The 16,554-nt window shown below is 43.3% G+C and overlaps 2 protein-coding genes across 2 annotated transcripts; one reads left to right on the forward strand and one right to left on the reverse strand.

The window, feature by feature from the left end:
- Positions 1-330: 330 nt before the first annotated feature.
- Positions 331-15,966, reverse strand: LOC125771455 (blood vessel epicardial substance). The gene is made up of 7 exons (XM_049442104.1): positions 15,045-15,966; positions 9,108-9,265; positions 8,763-8,865; positions 8,470-8,619; positions 8,243-8,390; positions 5,816-5,848; positions 331-3,701 (listed from the first exon to the last, which is right to left on the reverse strand). Exons 1-7 carry the CDS (start codon positions 15,345-15,347, stop codon positions 3,634-3,636), a joined length of 963 nt encoding a protein of 320 aa, XP_049298061.1. The 5' UTR covers positions 15,348-15,966; the 3' UTR covers positions 331-3,633.
- On the forward strand, positions 12,198-14,258 carry LOC125771463 (transmembrane protein 205). Its single transcript, XM_049442116.1, has 3 exons — positions 12,198-12,928; positions 13,028-13,260; positions 13,352-14,258. The coding sequence occupies exons 1-3, from the start codon at positions 12,678-12,680 to the stop codon at positions 13,837-13,839; spliced, it is 972 nt and encodes a 323-aa protein (XP_049298073.1). The 5' UTR covers positions 12,198-12,677; the 3' UTR covers positions 13,840-14,258.
- Positions 15,967-16,554: the final 588 nt, after the last annotated feature.

The raw sequence follows: 16,554 nt of genomic DNA on the forward strand, positions 1-16,554 counted from the left end.
GCTACCATCGGGAGAATTCATTCCCTTTGATTCCCTTTATTTCGTTTACACGTCCGCCTCTCGCTTACTCCTGTACGGCGATGTGAATTTCTCCGACCTGCGAATGTAAGAGAGAAAAAGAGAGAGAGAAAACAAAATGAACAGCAAACGATCGCATTACAACGCATACTGCGCATTTAGTTCCGATGCGCGCCAAACAACGATTCTGTAACCACTTTCCGCTACTGCCCGACAGATGGCACCACCATACGTAACGTAACGGGAACAGTTGCTAGCTTCATTCCTCACCACACTTGTGGAAAAGTGTTTTTTTTTTTGTAAAAATTGCTGCATTTTTTACGATGGAAATGCTTTCGCATTGCGTCTTTTTCTTACCATGTTTAAAAATCAGCACATGCCAGATTTTTTCTCATCCACTCGGTATCGTATTACAGGGGCAAGAAGTCATCCGTTTTGCGTATCGATTACACCCAGACCTTTGGTGGTGCTGTTTGTCCCAGTTTAACCTTTTTTCACGATCCAATCCTTTTGAGGAAAAGATCGGAAACCGCCTTGCTCTGGCGAAAGGATTGATTCGAGAGAAACAGAACAGACGCTTTGAGCCACACACAGTAAGTGACATTTGCTCTGATGAACTACAGCTACGAAGCAGAGCGTAAAGTTGATTCGAACCTGTTTAAAATAATGAAAATATCACAATATATTAGCAAAAAGAATTTTAAAAACCTTCTTCACTCATAATAAAACACTTGACAGGAAATAACTAACTTTATATGAAGGTAATTAACTCACCTGAATTATTTCAAAGATTGTTTCTTCACAAAAATAAAATAAAACAAATCAACTTCTTTCCGGTACAAGAAACTTAACCAAATAAACAACAAACATATCCCAATAGTTACTGTTTCTATTTCTCCTTTCTGTTTCTGACTTCTCGGTATGTGTGTGAGTGGTTGTTTGATTCTGCATTACAGAATACCTGTCTACTCGCCGGTATCTGTCCCACCCGGTTACCGGTAAGTGGCAATTTAAAATTGTCTAGTTGTATCATACACTTTCGAGCTAAGTTGTGTTTATGTGTTCGTATGTGTAAATGCAACGCGTTATTATTTTGGTTTGTTTTCCTTTTCTTTTTTTTTGTTAATTGTTGCGATTATCTTCAATTCTATCAAAATCATTGACTCTGTCTGTCTGATAGACAGATTGTTACCGCACGGGTCTGTGTGAGGGATGCTGTTTTTTGTATTTTTTTCCGATTAATTCAATATTTCTCTTTTTTTTCGACAAGTTTTAACCATCAGAATCAGGTTGAGTTGGTTTAATATTGTTTCGTATGCCTTATCGATCCTTGGCTCGAAGAGAGCAGTGGATGCAAGATGATTATTTTGTCCTATCTAAACGGAAAAAACAGGACTTTTGGGAGAAACATTTTGCATAGGCGTCCTGTTCTTGTGGCGAGTATTCACATCTTCCCAGGACATCACATTGTTTTTGTTGAAAATTTTACACCTTTTACTCAATTGTGTTTTTTTTGTTTCTCTCTCTCACGATTTCTATTTTGCCTAAATTGTTGTATAACTATACGACCAGCTAGTGTTATCTGCGTAACAAGGGTAACAAGGGAAGGGAGAACAAGGGTTAGATAAAAGAAACGGAAAGAGGAGAAGGATCAAAGTGATCAAAGGGAACACAACAAATGACGAACGAGAGACTGGTCGTGCTTCTCCGCAAGATGACGTTACTGTAACTAAGTGATGCATCTGCGCATCGTTCACTAACACGAACACCAATTCACTGCCATTGCCGTTACACGAAGGAAAAAAACGTAACGCTTCACGCGTCCAACTTGTTTAACGTCGGCTACGGAAAAATATAATATATCATATGTATATATCTATAATTATTGTATATCTATTCATATGGGGTTTGGTTTTTGTTTTTTGTTTTTTCTTAAAACAACTATTCCGCAGAACAGTGCGCACCGTACGTTAACCTGCTTTACCTTTCACAATACAACTGTTTCAAATAAAACATAACACATCGAATGTTACACACACACTTTGACGCCAGTTACGTTCGCCATTGATTAGTCTACTACTTGCTGCCGCTAGTGTGTAAATTGTCACCTGGTGATACACTAAACACGACCTACCCAGCACTACAAAGCCCACCGATTTGACCAGCACACAAATCGTGTACCCCGCCCCGGGTTGCGGATGGTGTTTGGCAGCAGGCAAATGAAGGGTAAGGGGGTGTGAGTGTCTACGACAGTCTAAAGCACACAGAAGGACAACACATCCTCATGTGGGTGGTAAAAAAAAAGCTGACACGAGCTGTGGGCAGCTTAACAGGAGGAGGGGCTTGACAGCTTCCGGATGACAGCGCTCTTGTTAGGCTGTTGCCGTCGTGCGGATTGCATACTTCGCAATGTCACAATCGTTTCTCCAATGTATGGGGGAGGTTTCTTCTAATGCTAATTCCACAACACAGTATGGCGCTAACAGCGTGTACTCTAGCACAGGCTAGGACCTGTCAGCTAGTGATGCCTAACTATAACTGAAGAATGAATTGGCCCTAACGTATAGCAGAAGACTAGTAATGAGTATTTACTGTTAATATTCGATAGTATTTCATAAGGCAAGCGATTGCAAAAATTGAAAATTAGTTCCTATCAGTACACCAGACCGTTCCGATTGATGCTCAGAGATATCTGGCAGACCCTTTTCCCGCTCCTGTTTGCTATCCTACCGTCCTACCGCCGTCGCCTGCTGCGTGCATTCCACCAAAACGCGCCTCATCACGTGTATAGACGTTTCTGATTTGCTTATAATTCTTTGTTTTAAATATACGTTTAATCAAGATAGAGTTTTGGAAAACAATCACAAGACGAACTCCGTCGTTTAATAGTATTGTCATTTAAAATTGTATTAAGTTTACGTAATAGAGATTGTAGTTATGGTTGATTTTTCATGTTCTTTTTTGTTTAGCCTTCCATTGAATAAGTTTGGTAATAAGTAAACCATTTTGTTTGTTTGTTTGTAAAATTTAAAATACAGTATGCAGACAAAAGAAAACACATACGGAATGAGATAGTGGGCGATAGTATGGGCGAAACTTAGTGGAAGGTTTTAAGTGAACAATTACTGCCTTCAACTGAGGCACGAATTTCCGCTTCGACAGTACGGGATGAAATTTTGGAACCCTAGTTAAGATGTCTATGCTGCTTGCAGCACGCTATACCTCTCATGTGGTTTGACTTGCAGCCATAAATGCCTACTAAAGTCTAAATCCATCAACAGTGTCAACTCCTCAAACACATTCACTATCCAACAATTCCGTCTTCGGGATCCTTTTATAAACTTTATACTATCAATCTTTTCCTTTGTTCCTGTGCTCTCTCTCTTTCTCTCTCTCTCTCTCTCTATCTCTCTCTCTCTCTCTCTCTCTCTCTATCTCCCTTTACTTTCTATTTTCTTTTAACATGGCCACGGCCTCTTACAGATAATAACATTTATAGTATCACAAAATTGGTTGTGTTGAAAGTGTTGTTCTGCTGCCAGCAGTACCGGCGGCCTCATCCACGTATGGTACACGCGCAGACGGTGATAGGTGTGTTGCGATGGTGTCCGACTCCTATACGGCCGTCTCATGGTCAGTTTCGTCGATACGGCCCAGCCGCCAGGCGTTATGATCAGTTGCTACTAAAAGAGGGCACAAGACAGAAGATAATAACGTCATCTAAGCTGCTGTCCGTGAGGTGCTAGAGGCAGCAACGAAGCTCACATTGGAACTTTGTTGCGCACTAGATCTATGCACATCTGCACTGGGGATGAATTTGAAACTAATAAATGACTTTTTTTTGTTGTTTTTTGGTATAACAAATACAATTTAAAAGAAGAAATATTGAAACTCATTTAAAAGAAAATTCCTCCATAACGGGTAGAGTGGAGCAATGGATTCCAGATCAACACGGCACAAAAAAGTACACGAAAAGAAAACAATGCACACACTTTCCAAAAGATAGAAAACACACCAAATGGAACCATTACCTGTGCATGGAATGTAACAATATTGGGTCACAATTCGTAATTCCATAACAACATTCAAAACGAAAGGTGTACAGCAAAACAACAAAAAAAAACGGTACAGGCAAGCGGGAACGATGTTATGAACAGGATTTGTTATAAATAAAACCAACATGATGTGACAGAGCGGTGCCAATTTTTTCATTAAACAGTTGTTCATTTTTCTCACATTCAAGCATGGAAAAGAAAAGAATGCTACAACATGTTCAATAAAATAGACAAATAATTTTAACGATACACAATACATGTAAAGTACATAGAACGTATTAAATGAAAAAAAAACGAACAAAGAAATAACAAAAAATAGAAAAGAAAAAACAAAAACAAACAAAAAACACTTCACTACTTTGCTACACATTACATTTTATTTCATTCTTTCGTTTTTGTTTCTTTGTTGCTTCGTTTGTTACTTTTCTTTTTTCTCTCATTGTGGCGCGTGTTGCGATAAAAGGCGCACACGCATTGCACAAGTGGGGGTTTTTCTTTTAAATAAAACAAAATAGACACACACACACAGATAAACACGCGTACAGGACATATACAAAAATAATGTTACATATTAATGACGTTTGAATTAAATAACACATAATTATTAACCTAAATCTATGAAGCATTCCACATAACAAGAGATGGGTGTTGAGGGGGCGGGGGGGTAGGTTAGCAGCACATTGTGCTTAATGTTGGTGTGGGCTTTCCCCTTAAAGAAAATGTTATTTATCTTTGTTTTTTCATTTTTTTATTACGTTTTTTTGCATTATTTCACTGCTGTTAAATGCACTTTAGTAAAAAGAGGGGAGGGGGTACACATTTTTAATATCATTCTCTTGCCAATGCGACTGATTATGCAAGTCTGTTTTTTCTTCTCTTCTTTGTCTTTTGCTTTTACTTAATTAAGAGCAACATTTCACTAGGCGTATCTCTTAAAGTCTTACGATTTCGTTGTGTAACGTTTTGTAAAGTACAGTGTTTCCCTGCTTGGATGTTTTGCACCGCGAGACAAAATGGTAGGTGTTCCGTCTTTCATTTAAAGTAACGAAGAAAAAAAAAATGATCTTATCCACTAACAAAACAAATTGAAAAATAAAAAAAAAAAAAACAAAACAAAAAAGATGGTAATTTCCTTTTTTCTTCTTCCCAGCGCCTTAGGAACTCGCACTGCAAAGCTTTTTGGAAACATCCTTTTCCACCATAACCGAAGGAAACGGCTTTAGAAACTATCAGTACATGATAAACGTTGTAGTGAGACTTTTTTTGAATTTATGTTATGAAAAGCATATTTTTTGAACCTACTAATACCCGGCAATGAGTATCGAATCATCATTTGTTGAAGTTAATCATAAATATATCAGGCTTCAACATTAGGGAGGAAAAATATTCGAGTTATAAACAGCTTAAATGTTTGTACGCAACTAAATGTTTGCTGTACTGTTTACAAAGCACCAGTGCGCAGATTTAACTGCCAAAGCGAAGTTAAATCTCAGAAAACCATCACAGAACGATTTTTTCTTTTAATGTATTCAAACAAAGGAAATATAAAACGGTGGGCAATGTATTAACATTTATAGCTCCATATTTTATCTTCCCTTTTCGTTTGTACAGCTTTATGAACCATCGTTATTTATCGCCGTTGGCTCTAGAAAGCAGGTGGTGGGCAAAAGGAAAACCAAAAACATAATGTACGGATAGAACAAACTCAAAACCAAAACCAATGGATACATTGTGAAACTTACCACAGTAATAATACTTCGAGATCCGTGGGAGAGCTTTTGTGGCGGGGTATTCGTAGTAACAAATGGTAGTAATAGTAATTGTAGAAATAATAGATAGGTGATAATCGAAATTGTTGCAGCAAATAGACGCATGGGGGCAGGGAAGGAAGAGAGAAGAGGGAAGAAATGTGTGCAAAAGTGTAGATAATAGTTAGAAACAGTGATAATCGTTCGCTATAGAATGCGTAAGAGTGTTGTGATAGAAACGTACATTATAGACGCATTCAGAATGGAATGCAAACAGATTAGGCATACAATTGTTTAACGCTAGAAAAGCAAAAGAAAGAAGTACAAAACAATGTAGAAAAGATAACATAAGGAATCAATGTAAAATAGTAGAAAATGTGTGACAGGACGAATAAGCATCTGAAACAGTAACTAAATGCACGCATTTCTATTGCAAATAACGTCACAACACACTATAAAATTGTAATTAAAAAAAGGAGTAACCGTCAAGCGATTAGCGATGATTTAAAGGCTGGAAATGAGGAAACCAAGAGTTGCTTCATTGTACACTAGGAAGTGTTAAGCTAAGTCTAAAATTATCCTTCGCCCTGCATTTGTTACCCGTAGCTCGTTTCGCTACGGTTTTTTAGGTAATTCGTTTACAGTCGTTCAAGTGTGAGTACGTCGCTGGCGTCTCAACCTTCCTACAATGTACGCGTTTAATGGTTAACTGGTGGTTAAAAGTAAAATGGAAAAAAGACACTAAATATTACGTAGTATAATAACATATAACGGTGTACTAGACGTAAAATGGCATGCAATTTCCCGCGCTTCCAGGAAACGAAAACGGATCGTGTTTTGCTTTGAAGCTAGGTACGGGAACGATTGGCAGAGTTTAGGTGAAAGGGAAAAAGGGGGCGGGGGTAGGCTTTGTTGTGGGGCGACCGCTCCCCAGGTCGCATCTTTGTCAGTGCTTCACTGCTGTTCCGTGAACCTAATCGTAATATTTGGACAATGGACGCACCCCGATTCCATTATTCATGCTTGCATGAGTGGTACGAGCGCATTTTATGACTATCAAACAGGTTTGCGAAGGCTTCAAAGGATGCCTCGATGACTTTCCCTCAATTATGGTTGGGATGAATTACTTGGGGAAGGAGTTCTGCTGTTTCCTTCCACTACCCGGTGCTGATGCTGTCTCTCTCTCTCTGCGTCTCCGTGTCCGGGTACAAATCAAAACGTTCCTTGTTGGAACGTGGAAAGAAGGGAACGGGGGGATAAGGAAGGATATATTGAAGAGACGAAGAGAGGACAGAAATCTATGGGCATGCATGACCGGCTCCTATTCGTGGTACACCTTCTCGAGCAGTGCATTGCCAGAGTAGAGTGATGCGATCGGCAGAAGGGGAACATTTTCATCTATAATAAAAAAAAGTAAAATGTGAAACTAACAGTACGAAACGGAAGTAAAAACCAATAATTTCCAAAACCAAAATGAGACGGATTTGGATGGGCAGAAACACTGGACGGAAAGTAAGGATTGGAAATGTGGAAAACCCTTTATTTAGGCATTTAACTTAATTCGTGGCAGATGGCGGTAATATTCTCCGAAATATTAAACACAACTTATAAAAGCAAAAACCAACCCAAAAAAATATATGCAAAAGAAACTGAAGAGGGATTGACGCTACGTAAAAATGCCATGAATTAAGTTATTGCCCGTTAATATGTCGCTAGCGTGGCTACGAGACGGGACAAAACGATGCGTCACAATGACCCGGAAGGATCGGAACGATCTACTACACTGTAGGCTGATTTTCCTAACGACGCCCTCTACCGGCAATGGAACTGTTCGGGTTGTGGTGAGTGTTACAGGCTTTTTACAACTACGACGCGCGCGCGCACAAATGGGTAGATGAAAAGAGAAGAAGTAGAATTCATAAAAAAATGGTTGTAATTGGCAAAAAAAAGAAATATCGAAGCATAAACCAAACGTAATCAGGTGGATTAGGTAGGTGCGTAGTTTTGCATTCAAATCAAACACACATTTGAACATGTACACACGCATGTAGTAATAAATAGACATAATCGTGCAAGGCGCCTTCCATTAGTCAAACGGCAAGCGATAACAAAAGTCTTAACTCAAACAGCTAACGATAACCACACCACACTAAAAAAACACACACACACATTAATCATTAAGTACATTGATCAAAAAAGTAATGGTGAAGTGTATTGAAGCGTGTGTCATTTTACGTATGGTGCTTGTGTAGTACAACAACGATAGTGCAATGTACCTTTAATCTACGCTGTTAAGCAATGTTGGATGTACGGGATGGATTCGTGACAAGACTGACTAGCATACACCGGTTAACACCGGGAAGGGAATCTGGTGAGGGATGGGTAACGAACAAAGCGAAGGACGGACCGTAACCGACTCACCTTGCAGCTGACGATTGATCAAGGCCGTCAGGCCATGCCCGCCATTATCGGAAGCTTTGCTCTTCATCACCAGCATTGGTTTATCTTCCGAATCATCGCCATAACCTGACGCAATGCAACCATTGCTTTGCGCCATCGTTTCGCTGACCTACGGTGAAAAGGAGAGCGAGAGGGAAGCGAAGCGGTTACACTGGGGACAAACGATACGGACGTCCACTTAAACGTACCTGCGTAACCTGCATCAACTTTTTCACCACATCCCGTCCGAGGATGTGATCAAACACTGCCTGTAGGAATGGTTCCGCCATGATGGATAGCTTCAGCTTGTCCCGGTGCCAGATGAGTACGCGCGACTCCTCCATCGCCATGATCGACACCTGCGCACGCAGAGGGCATTGCGAAAAGGGAGATACCGTCCGATTAGTAATGGATTCGTGCGGGATGCGCTTCGGGACATTGTAGGCAGCAAAAGGTGATATAGGATTTGTGGATTATTATTGTTGCATTGTTTTGTGTATACCTGAAAAAAGTCATCGGTAGAGACACCGAACCATTCGGGTGAATCGAGAAACTGATGAGGAAATACTATATGAAGCGCTTTTTGATTCTGTGAAACTACTAATCTGCACGAGAATGAGAATTGAGATATTAAAAATTTGAACGTAAAACGAAGGACGCATTCCGCTGCACTGTACGGGGTGACGTTACGGAGACATGCGCGACTGAGCAGGGGCCGTCTATCTGGCCGTTCCACCGGCCCAAAACGGTGCCAACATCACGCGGTGTCTCACGAACGGCCACCCGCGTGTGCCAAAAGCGTGCTTATCACGCAGAACCGTACGTTAGCACGGTATCGCGCACTTACTTTCCCGACAGCACAAGGGACAAACTGTCGACTTTGGTTATTTTCTCCTGCACGTAAATTTCCTGGTACTTGAGCGGCCGTACTATCTTCATGCAGTTCAGCACCTTCTTGAACTGATGGCGCGACACGCGCAGCGGCTTAAACAAGGCAATGTACACCTGTGGAAAGATGTGATGGAATCAGGGCATTAGCGGTTGTTTGAAGTACATTACTGGATAATTTAATTATAGCATTATAGCATGTTATCGGTACTATAAATTTAGCTCTTTAGTGCTGACGGTGAGATATGGAGCACTGTATAAGATGGGGAGTTTTTTTTAAAACAAAATGGCGGCGACGAGTAATTAAAAATGGAAACGTTACCAAGGCTCCTTAAGGGAGAATTAAAACAGGTACTTGTGAGGTAATTTTTGCTTTCATAAAGTATTTCTTTATGAGCTACTTCTGTTAGAATATGGTCAGTACACCTGACCAACAGTTTATATGGTGGGTTTTTACGACTAAATGAAGAAAACATCATCGAAACGGTAATCAACAGTCAATTCGCAAGGCATGTTGAGTGAACAAAGCCGTAACAGGTCTTGAAAATTGTTTTCACACAAAAGAGTAGCAAACCAATGGTGGCAGCAGTAAGCCTCACCCCATAGTACTTGCATATGCTGATCCTAGCACATCTCGGTGTGATTGTTTGCACCATCCCGCTAGTACGCGGTAGAGAGCGCACGGTGGCAACAACGCGACACCAAACCATCAACACGTCACGGACTATCACGTGCAAAAGAACAACCCGCTGGCGCAAGGTGGTTGGACATGCGTGTGAGGGAGAAACCCGGTGCAAAGAGATACCTTAATAAAAGGAGTCATAGCAAACCATAACATAACACTTCAGTAAACCAATGACCTAGCAATAAAAGTTGCCAACCCGACCGGCATGGTGCGAAACCGACCTACGGCACCAAATTCGCATCTCTTACGCCACCAAAACTCGTCCCACACACTTCCCTCTTCCTTGTGGACGCGACTGGGGTGGATCGCAAGTATGACGACCTCGATTCTATGTCGAAGGTGTCCGGTTGCTGGGGTTTCTGCCTGAATATAGGGCTGCGGGGGGGAAGGCATCAATCTAACAGGTGAAGGTTGAGTTGGACGCGATGGACAAATATCGTTCTGACGTTGCTCACATTCGTTGCTAACTGGTCTGGAGTTGGTTTAGAATGCGATGGGTTGCGTTGGTATGGGTGCGTGAGCAACTCATGATGCGCTATACAACGATATGATTGCATCGATGTAAATCAATCCGCCACTGACAGGTGTTGACACAAATGGCGTCTGCTGATAACGGGAAGAGGATACCAATCCACTTACAGCAGAGTTGTACGGTGTCTGTTTTTTCAGATCTTATCTTATATAGGGAAGCGCCTACGAAACGAAGAAGGAAGAAAGATAGCACTGATAACGGTCAATTTCCGAAGGATTCCAGTTCCTGGAGTTACTGGTTTTTGGTAACCCAAATTTAAGAAAAAAAACGCTTGGACATAATGGAGAAACCGATGATAGGCGCGTGTAAGAGAGAAAAAAAATGCAAATAATTGCACGCCAATGCCACGGCAACATAGTTTTTGCAAGTGTGTCCAGCGAGCACGCGAATGTTTCCTGTCTGCCATGCGCACTCAATACACCCAGGCGTACCCCACGTGGATTTCGCCAATCATCGCAGACCCGTAAACTAACACACACACACACACCGACATACACACCTAGCAGCATGAGGTGGTTCAATTCGCAATGCGCAAAGTGCATACTTGCGGTTAGTCACGTAGACACCTTGGCCGGTCGCGTTGTATATTTAGCACGACGGCCCCAAAGCATACGCGAAATGTTATGTTTCGCGCGCACTAACTTATCCCGCGCGAGTATGCCTGTGTCCACACGCACTGTCACCGATCATCATGATCGGGTGCCCCACCCGAACAGTGCGGGAAATACAAAATTTAAAAAAAGCTAACCAAAAATTCCCATTTTGGTTTTAAAAATATGGATGGGATTTTTGAGAACATGGCGGAGATTTTGAGGACTTCTTTTTTGTACTTACGGAGTAGAGGCAGATAATCTATCTCTTCAAAAAAAAACCCAACAATACGATGGTGAGGATTTTGTTGGAAAATCCCACATCTTCAAATATATCAATAGCGCTACTTGAGGAGGAAAAAAGTTTGCACAACACTTTCAGTGATTTGCGACAGGGAAGCTTCAAGATAATAAAGATGCATCCTTCGGTGATCTTTCCGCAAACGAAACTTAAAATATCTTCAGCTCAATACCGCCTCTTGAGCATAAAATACCGCACACGTGTCGGGTTTATGTTTATACCCCGTGAAATGGCGCCAGATCTCCCCGGTACAAGATTAAAAGTCGATTATTACGTACAGCACGCGGTACGGCGCATTCTGGCACACCTTCGAGCGACTTATGACGTGCGAGTCACCAACGCCAGACATTGCTAGAGGACTTTGACATAACCAACCGGGAGAATCTCCTGCCGGGCAACGGGCAGACGAGTAGACGATCGATGATTTATCATTTCTTCCAAACGAACGACGTCAGACTGGGGGACTTTCTGTAGCAAACTCGTTACCATTTATGGACGTATATGTATACATCGAGTCATATATAAAGCATGCTTCCCTCCTGCGTGTAAAACCATCCTCCTCCGCAGCACGAGATGTCATATCACCGCATGACGAAACGCGACGCGATTATCTCGTGACTTTTTTTTTCGTTGGCTTCCCTTGATGGGGTTCGCGCATTTTGACAGTACTTGGGGTATGGCATTATTTACGACGCTTACAACGCTCATTTCCCAATAGGGGTGGGATTTAAAATTTGCACTTTTGTTTCTTTTTCCTGTGCCAATCGTCCCTTGGTGGGCCGGGGATTGGCGCGCTACATACACATGATAAGGTTTAATCCACCTTCGAATCATCGCGTTGCATTGCGCGTTGCATCCGTTGTGTTGGTGTCGGAAATGCATATAAATCCGATTGATTTAAGTCCAACGCGGCACACTCACACAATTAGACGAATGCACCAGTGATTCTGCTGCGATGCGTGTGTATTCGCAAACTCATGGCGTGCGCGCGCGCTTATACCCACGCTCTAGCGGTGTCATCGTCATTTCTCTGCTTCGGTCGTTTCGTTGGGAACGAACCGGCTACACGGCTGAGGAACGTGCGCGGTACACGGGTGCGAGGAGGTGCACACGAAAATAAAGTCTTATATATACGATCGGTAGGCGAACACAGCCAAGCCATTATACAGTTTGCTTTGCAGCGAGCTAGCAGCAGCATCAGCAGCAGCTCCCCCAAAAAGTCAATAGCGCCAGTTACCTTTGCCGTTAGTGACAACGTGTTTAAAAGTGAGAAAGGAAAAAAGTGTTGCGAAAGAAAGTACGGTGTCGTTGTGTGTGTTAGAAATAAGCTCGGGAATCCAGAATCCAAGTATCCTGAGCTATTTATTTAGGCAAACTAGTTCCAAGGCAAACATTGGAAGAATCCACCAAGTTTTAGGAAGATGTGCTGCCTTCAGCGTTTGATTGATACGAGCCCGTTGCTGCAGAAGCAGGCAACCGGTCGTCCGGATGTGGAGCTGTTGGATGACTCGAAGCCTGAACGTCAGGAGACTCCTGCGGGAGTTCACCGTGAAGAACCGACGAGTGAGGAGATCCACCAGGATATTCTTGGTGCAGCAACGCGTGCTACACGTTCCCTCTTTCACAGTCTTCGTGATCAAACCCATCGTCTTCAACGAAGCCAGCTGTACAAGTAAGCGTCTTGCTCAAACACACCGCCACTCATATGCGATGGAACAACTTAAAAACGTATGTTAATCCGCAAACACTCTCTCATCCTGTTTTCGATCAGAATTTTGACGAACACGACGCAACCGAGTCACGCAATATCGGCGATCGTGGTATCGCTGGTGCTGGTCGCACTATGGCCCAACCTGATCAGTGGTCAGGGTGATGCTAGACAGAAATGTGAAGACGGACAGCTGGAAGTGGGTAACAGTCGAGGCAGTGCGCTAACGCAGATTGCCTATCTTAGTTCCTTTACCATCCACTTCGGCGCACAAATATGGATGACATTCGTTTCCGGTAAGGGTACTTTCCCTCTCTCTCTCCCTCCTTCCATATTTATGATTTATTACAAACACTTCTTGGTTTTTCGCCCATTTTGTTACAACAGGACTCGCGTTGTACTTTTCGCTACCACGCCACACATTCGGACTCATTCAGGAGGTACTGTTCCCGAAGTATTTTACGCTCGGTACCGGACTAAGCACGATCAGCTTGATCAGTTTCGTGGAGCTTCGCCGCAATACCCGGCCGGAGTTGGCCGACCGTAATCTCGCACACTGGGATCCGGTCGATCTGCTGCAGATAGCGGCACTGGCATTAACAGCTTCCCTCGAGCTGTTTGTACGGCTCTACCTAGCACCGCCGATGCTGCGCCTGATGCACGAAAAGCATAGCATCGAGGCAAGGGCCTCGATCGGTCAGGAGGTCGGCCAGTTCGATGGTACCGGTAACGGGTGTCTGGAGCGTTCCCGTCACTACAAGGCGACGCACAAAAAGTTCCGCCAGATACATATGGTTACCGCCATCCTCAACATGGTTACGCTGACGTGTACCTGTGTGCATCTGCTTTACCTCGCAACGCGCGTAACCGTTTAAAAAACAAAGGTCTCTTCTGCTTCAATCAACATGCAAAACACAGCCCCACTAGCATGTAAGACTATTTATTTGACGATACTTTGATTAGTAGCACCACTTTTCGCGTTTGGCGCAATATCGTATGTGGAAGCCATTCCAGCATTCACAAATAACAGGGCCGCACGTCCCTCTCCGCCACTGCTGATCTCCGCTCTGCGAATGTTTAATCTCAGAATAGGAAAACCCGTTGCGTACGGAGAGGGCAACAACTTTTTTTGTCTCTTGTAGCTTATCACACTACTAGCTTATAAGGTCATACAGTCAAGTGCATCATAGCCGAAGTAACTTCTGGCACGCAGGTTCACAGAACGCAAGTGCACTTTCCAGAACCCAGCTGCTCGTAAAGAGCATTTACAAAGAGATAGAGAGAGAGAGAGAGATATAGGGAAAATGAGTGAAGAAAAAAACACACAAACAGTATTGCTTTATGAAGCACTCGGCCGGGTCGGCAAATGCCTCCCTTCTAGCCGAATCTGTGATCAGTTCGCTCAACAACAGTGCCATACAGGAAGCAAACAACCGAAACAGCGATGTTCCTCAAGATTTGGATCGTGAAGGTGTATTAAACGAGCGATAAAAACGGAAAACAGGCAAAATCTAGCGTTAATAAATCATTGTTATAGTAACAAAGACAGGTATCGTTCTACTCGCTCGTACACAAACGTACAAAATAGGCCAACAGGTACTACCATCTGTCGGTTTCTGCTATGTAAGATCATCTGGCTAAACGTCTGTGTTCCGTTAGTTGTTTAGAGTAGGTAATTTATGGTTTAAAAGGTCTCACTTTTAACAACCATCATTTGCTAGGAGCGATTATAATATGCTAAACACGTGGAAACGTGATAAAAGTGTAATCGTTCTAATAAATAGAAAAAAAGACAAGCTCATGGTAGCTACACTACCTTTTAACTGACTTCGTTCGGCTGTTTTCTCTTCTTTTACGCTACACATTTCACATGTTCAGTGTATGTACGCGTGTTTGTGTGTATCTGTGGATTCGATTCGATCATTCCGATCGGGAATCGTTGTTGTTAGGAAGCTGCATTACATGACGGGCCCACCACCGCAGGGCGCAATCTACTCAAGCAATCTAATGCAATTGATTGTGCAATATCACTTCCACTTGTATTCCATCTAACCTAGCGATAAAACCTCTTTGCACTCACCGATTCAATCTCCTTCTCGAACTTAACCGGGCGCAGCTTGCAGAGCAGCACCACCACGTACACGGCATTCACCAGCAGGAACAGGCTGAACCAAACGACCGCATCCAGACTGCAGGCGACGAACCAGCCCCACAGCACCATCAGTATGCAGCCGGCGATGGCGGCACAGCGCAACCACAGGAACCCGCACGGGATGTTCGGTGCAAGGAAGGCCACCAGAAACAGAGCATGCCCGATGTGGTAGTACAGGTGCTCCTTCGGCTCGAAGCTAAAGCACTTCGGGAAGTTCCAGTCGATCAGCATCCGGATCGTGTGCTCATTGTCGTGATGCACACCATTCCCTTCCTGGGGTGCTTTTTTCGGCGCACGGAAGGAAGTGGATTCGCTGTTGCCGTTGCTGGTACCGCTACCCGCGGTGTTACCATTGCTGCTTGCATTGTGACCATTGCGGCCGGTTGTAGCGGCACCGTTACCACCACCGTTTGTCCGCTCGTAACCCCTGCCATGGCTGGCACTGATGCTGCGCGAAACCTGCGGCACAACCGTTTCCTCCTCTTCGTGCACTAACGCATCGTCAACGATTTCCGGCTGCCGGTGATGATGGTGCCCTCCACCGGTGTGACCGTTATTGGTTAGGCCGGTCGTTGCCGCCTTGCCGTTGTCCTGCTCGAGCGTTGGCCCACCGTGACCGGTTTCGTCGGACGCATCGAGCTGGTGCTGCAATGCGATCGCTTCGATCGGCACGAGCGCCAGCGCGCCCACCAAGCATGTTAGCCAACAGAGTAGATCCAGCTTGGTGGCAAAGCACACCAGACCTGCACTGGCCTGGTGTTGGTTCGGTCGGTTGTACAGTAGATGAATGGGACGATTTAAAAAAAAAAAACCCAACTCTTGAAACCGGTTATGCTGCAGCAGGATCACGCCGTACGGTCACACCGAAACCACATTGGCCAGTACGGGGAAGGCCACTAGACACAGCTGGCGTGTCTCTACGGCCTGATGCGAACCAAAACGAATGTAAGTTGTGGATTTAATTATTAATTTCGTCTTTGACGGGCTTTCAGCTATTGGTAGTTTGGTTTCGTTGCACACATCCGTACTCTCAATATAACAATTAGAACCTAAAACAAAAAACAAAACAGAAAAAATATATTATACGTTAAATAACTTGCAATTTTCGAGATAATTTCTACTGTAGCTAGAGTATTTATTATTGTATAAACTACATTCCTTTCAATAAATTATAATGTACACAGCTAAGAGCAACGCGCTTGTGCTAACACACTTAGCACTAGCTATGAAAGACTGTACAAACGAAACTGTATCAAGTAAAGACACAAAAACGGAACGTCTTAATGCATATATTCCCTTCCCCTTCCACTAATTTGTGTGGTTTTATGCAAATCCACAGCACAGAGCATAACATGGCGCACCTTTCGACCGAACTTCATCGTGACACAATCGTAATCTAAGCAACCATACCCGACCGTACACACCCACGCTCAACCGG

Source organism: Anopheles funestus, chromosome X, assembly GCF_943734845.2.
Source record: "Anopheles funestus chromosome X, idAnoFuneDA-416_04, whole genome shotgun sequence".
In the NCBI taxonomy this organism is placed as follows: domain Eukaryota; kingdom Metazoa; phylum Arthropoda; class Insecta; order Diptera; family Culicidae; genus Anopheles; species Anopheles funestus.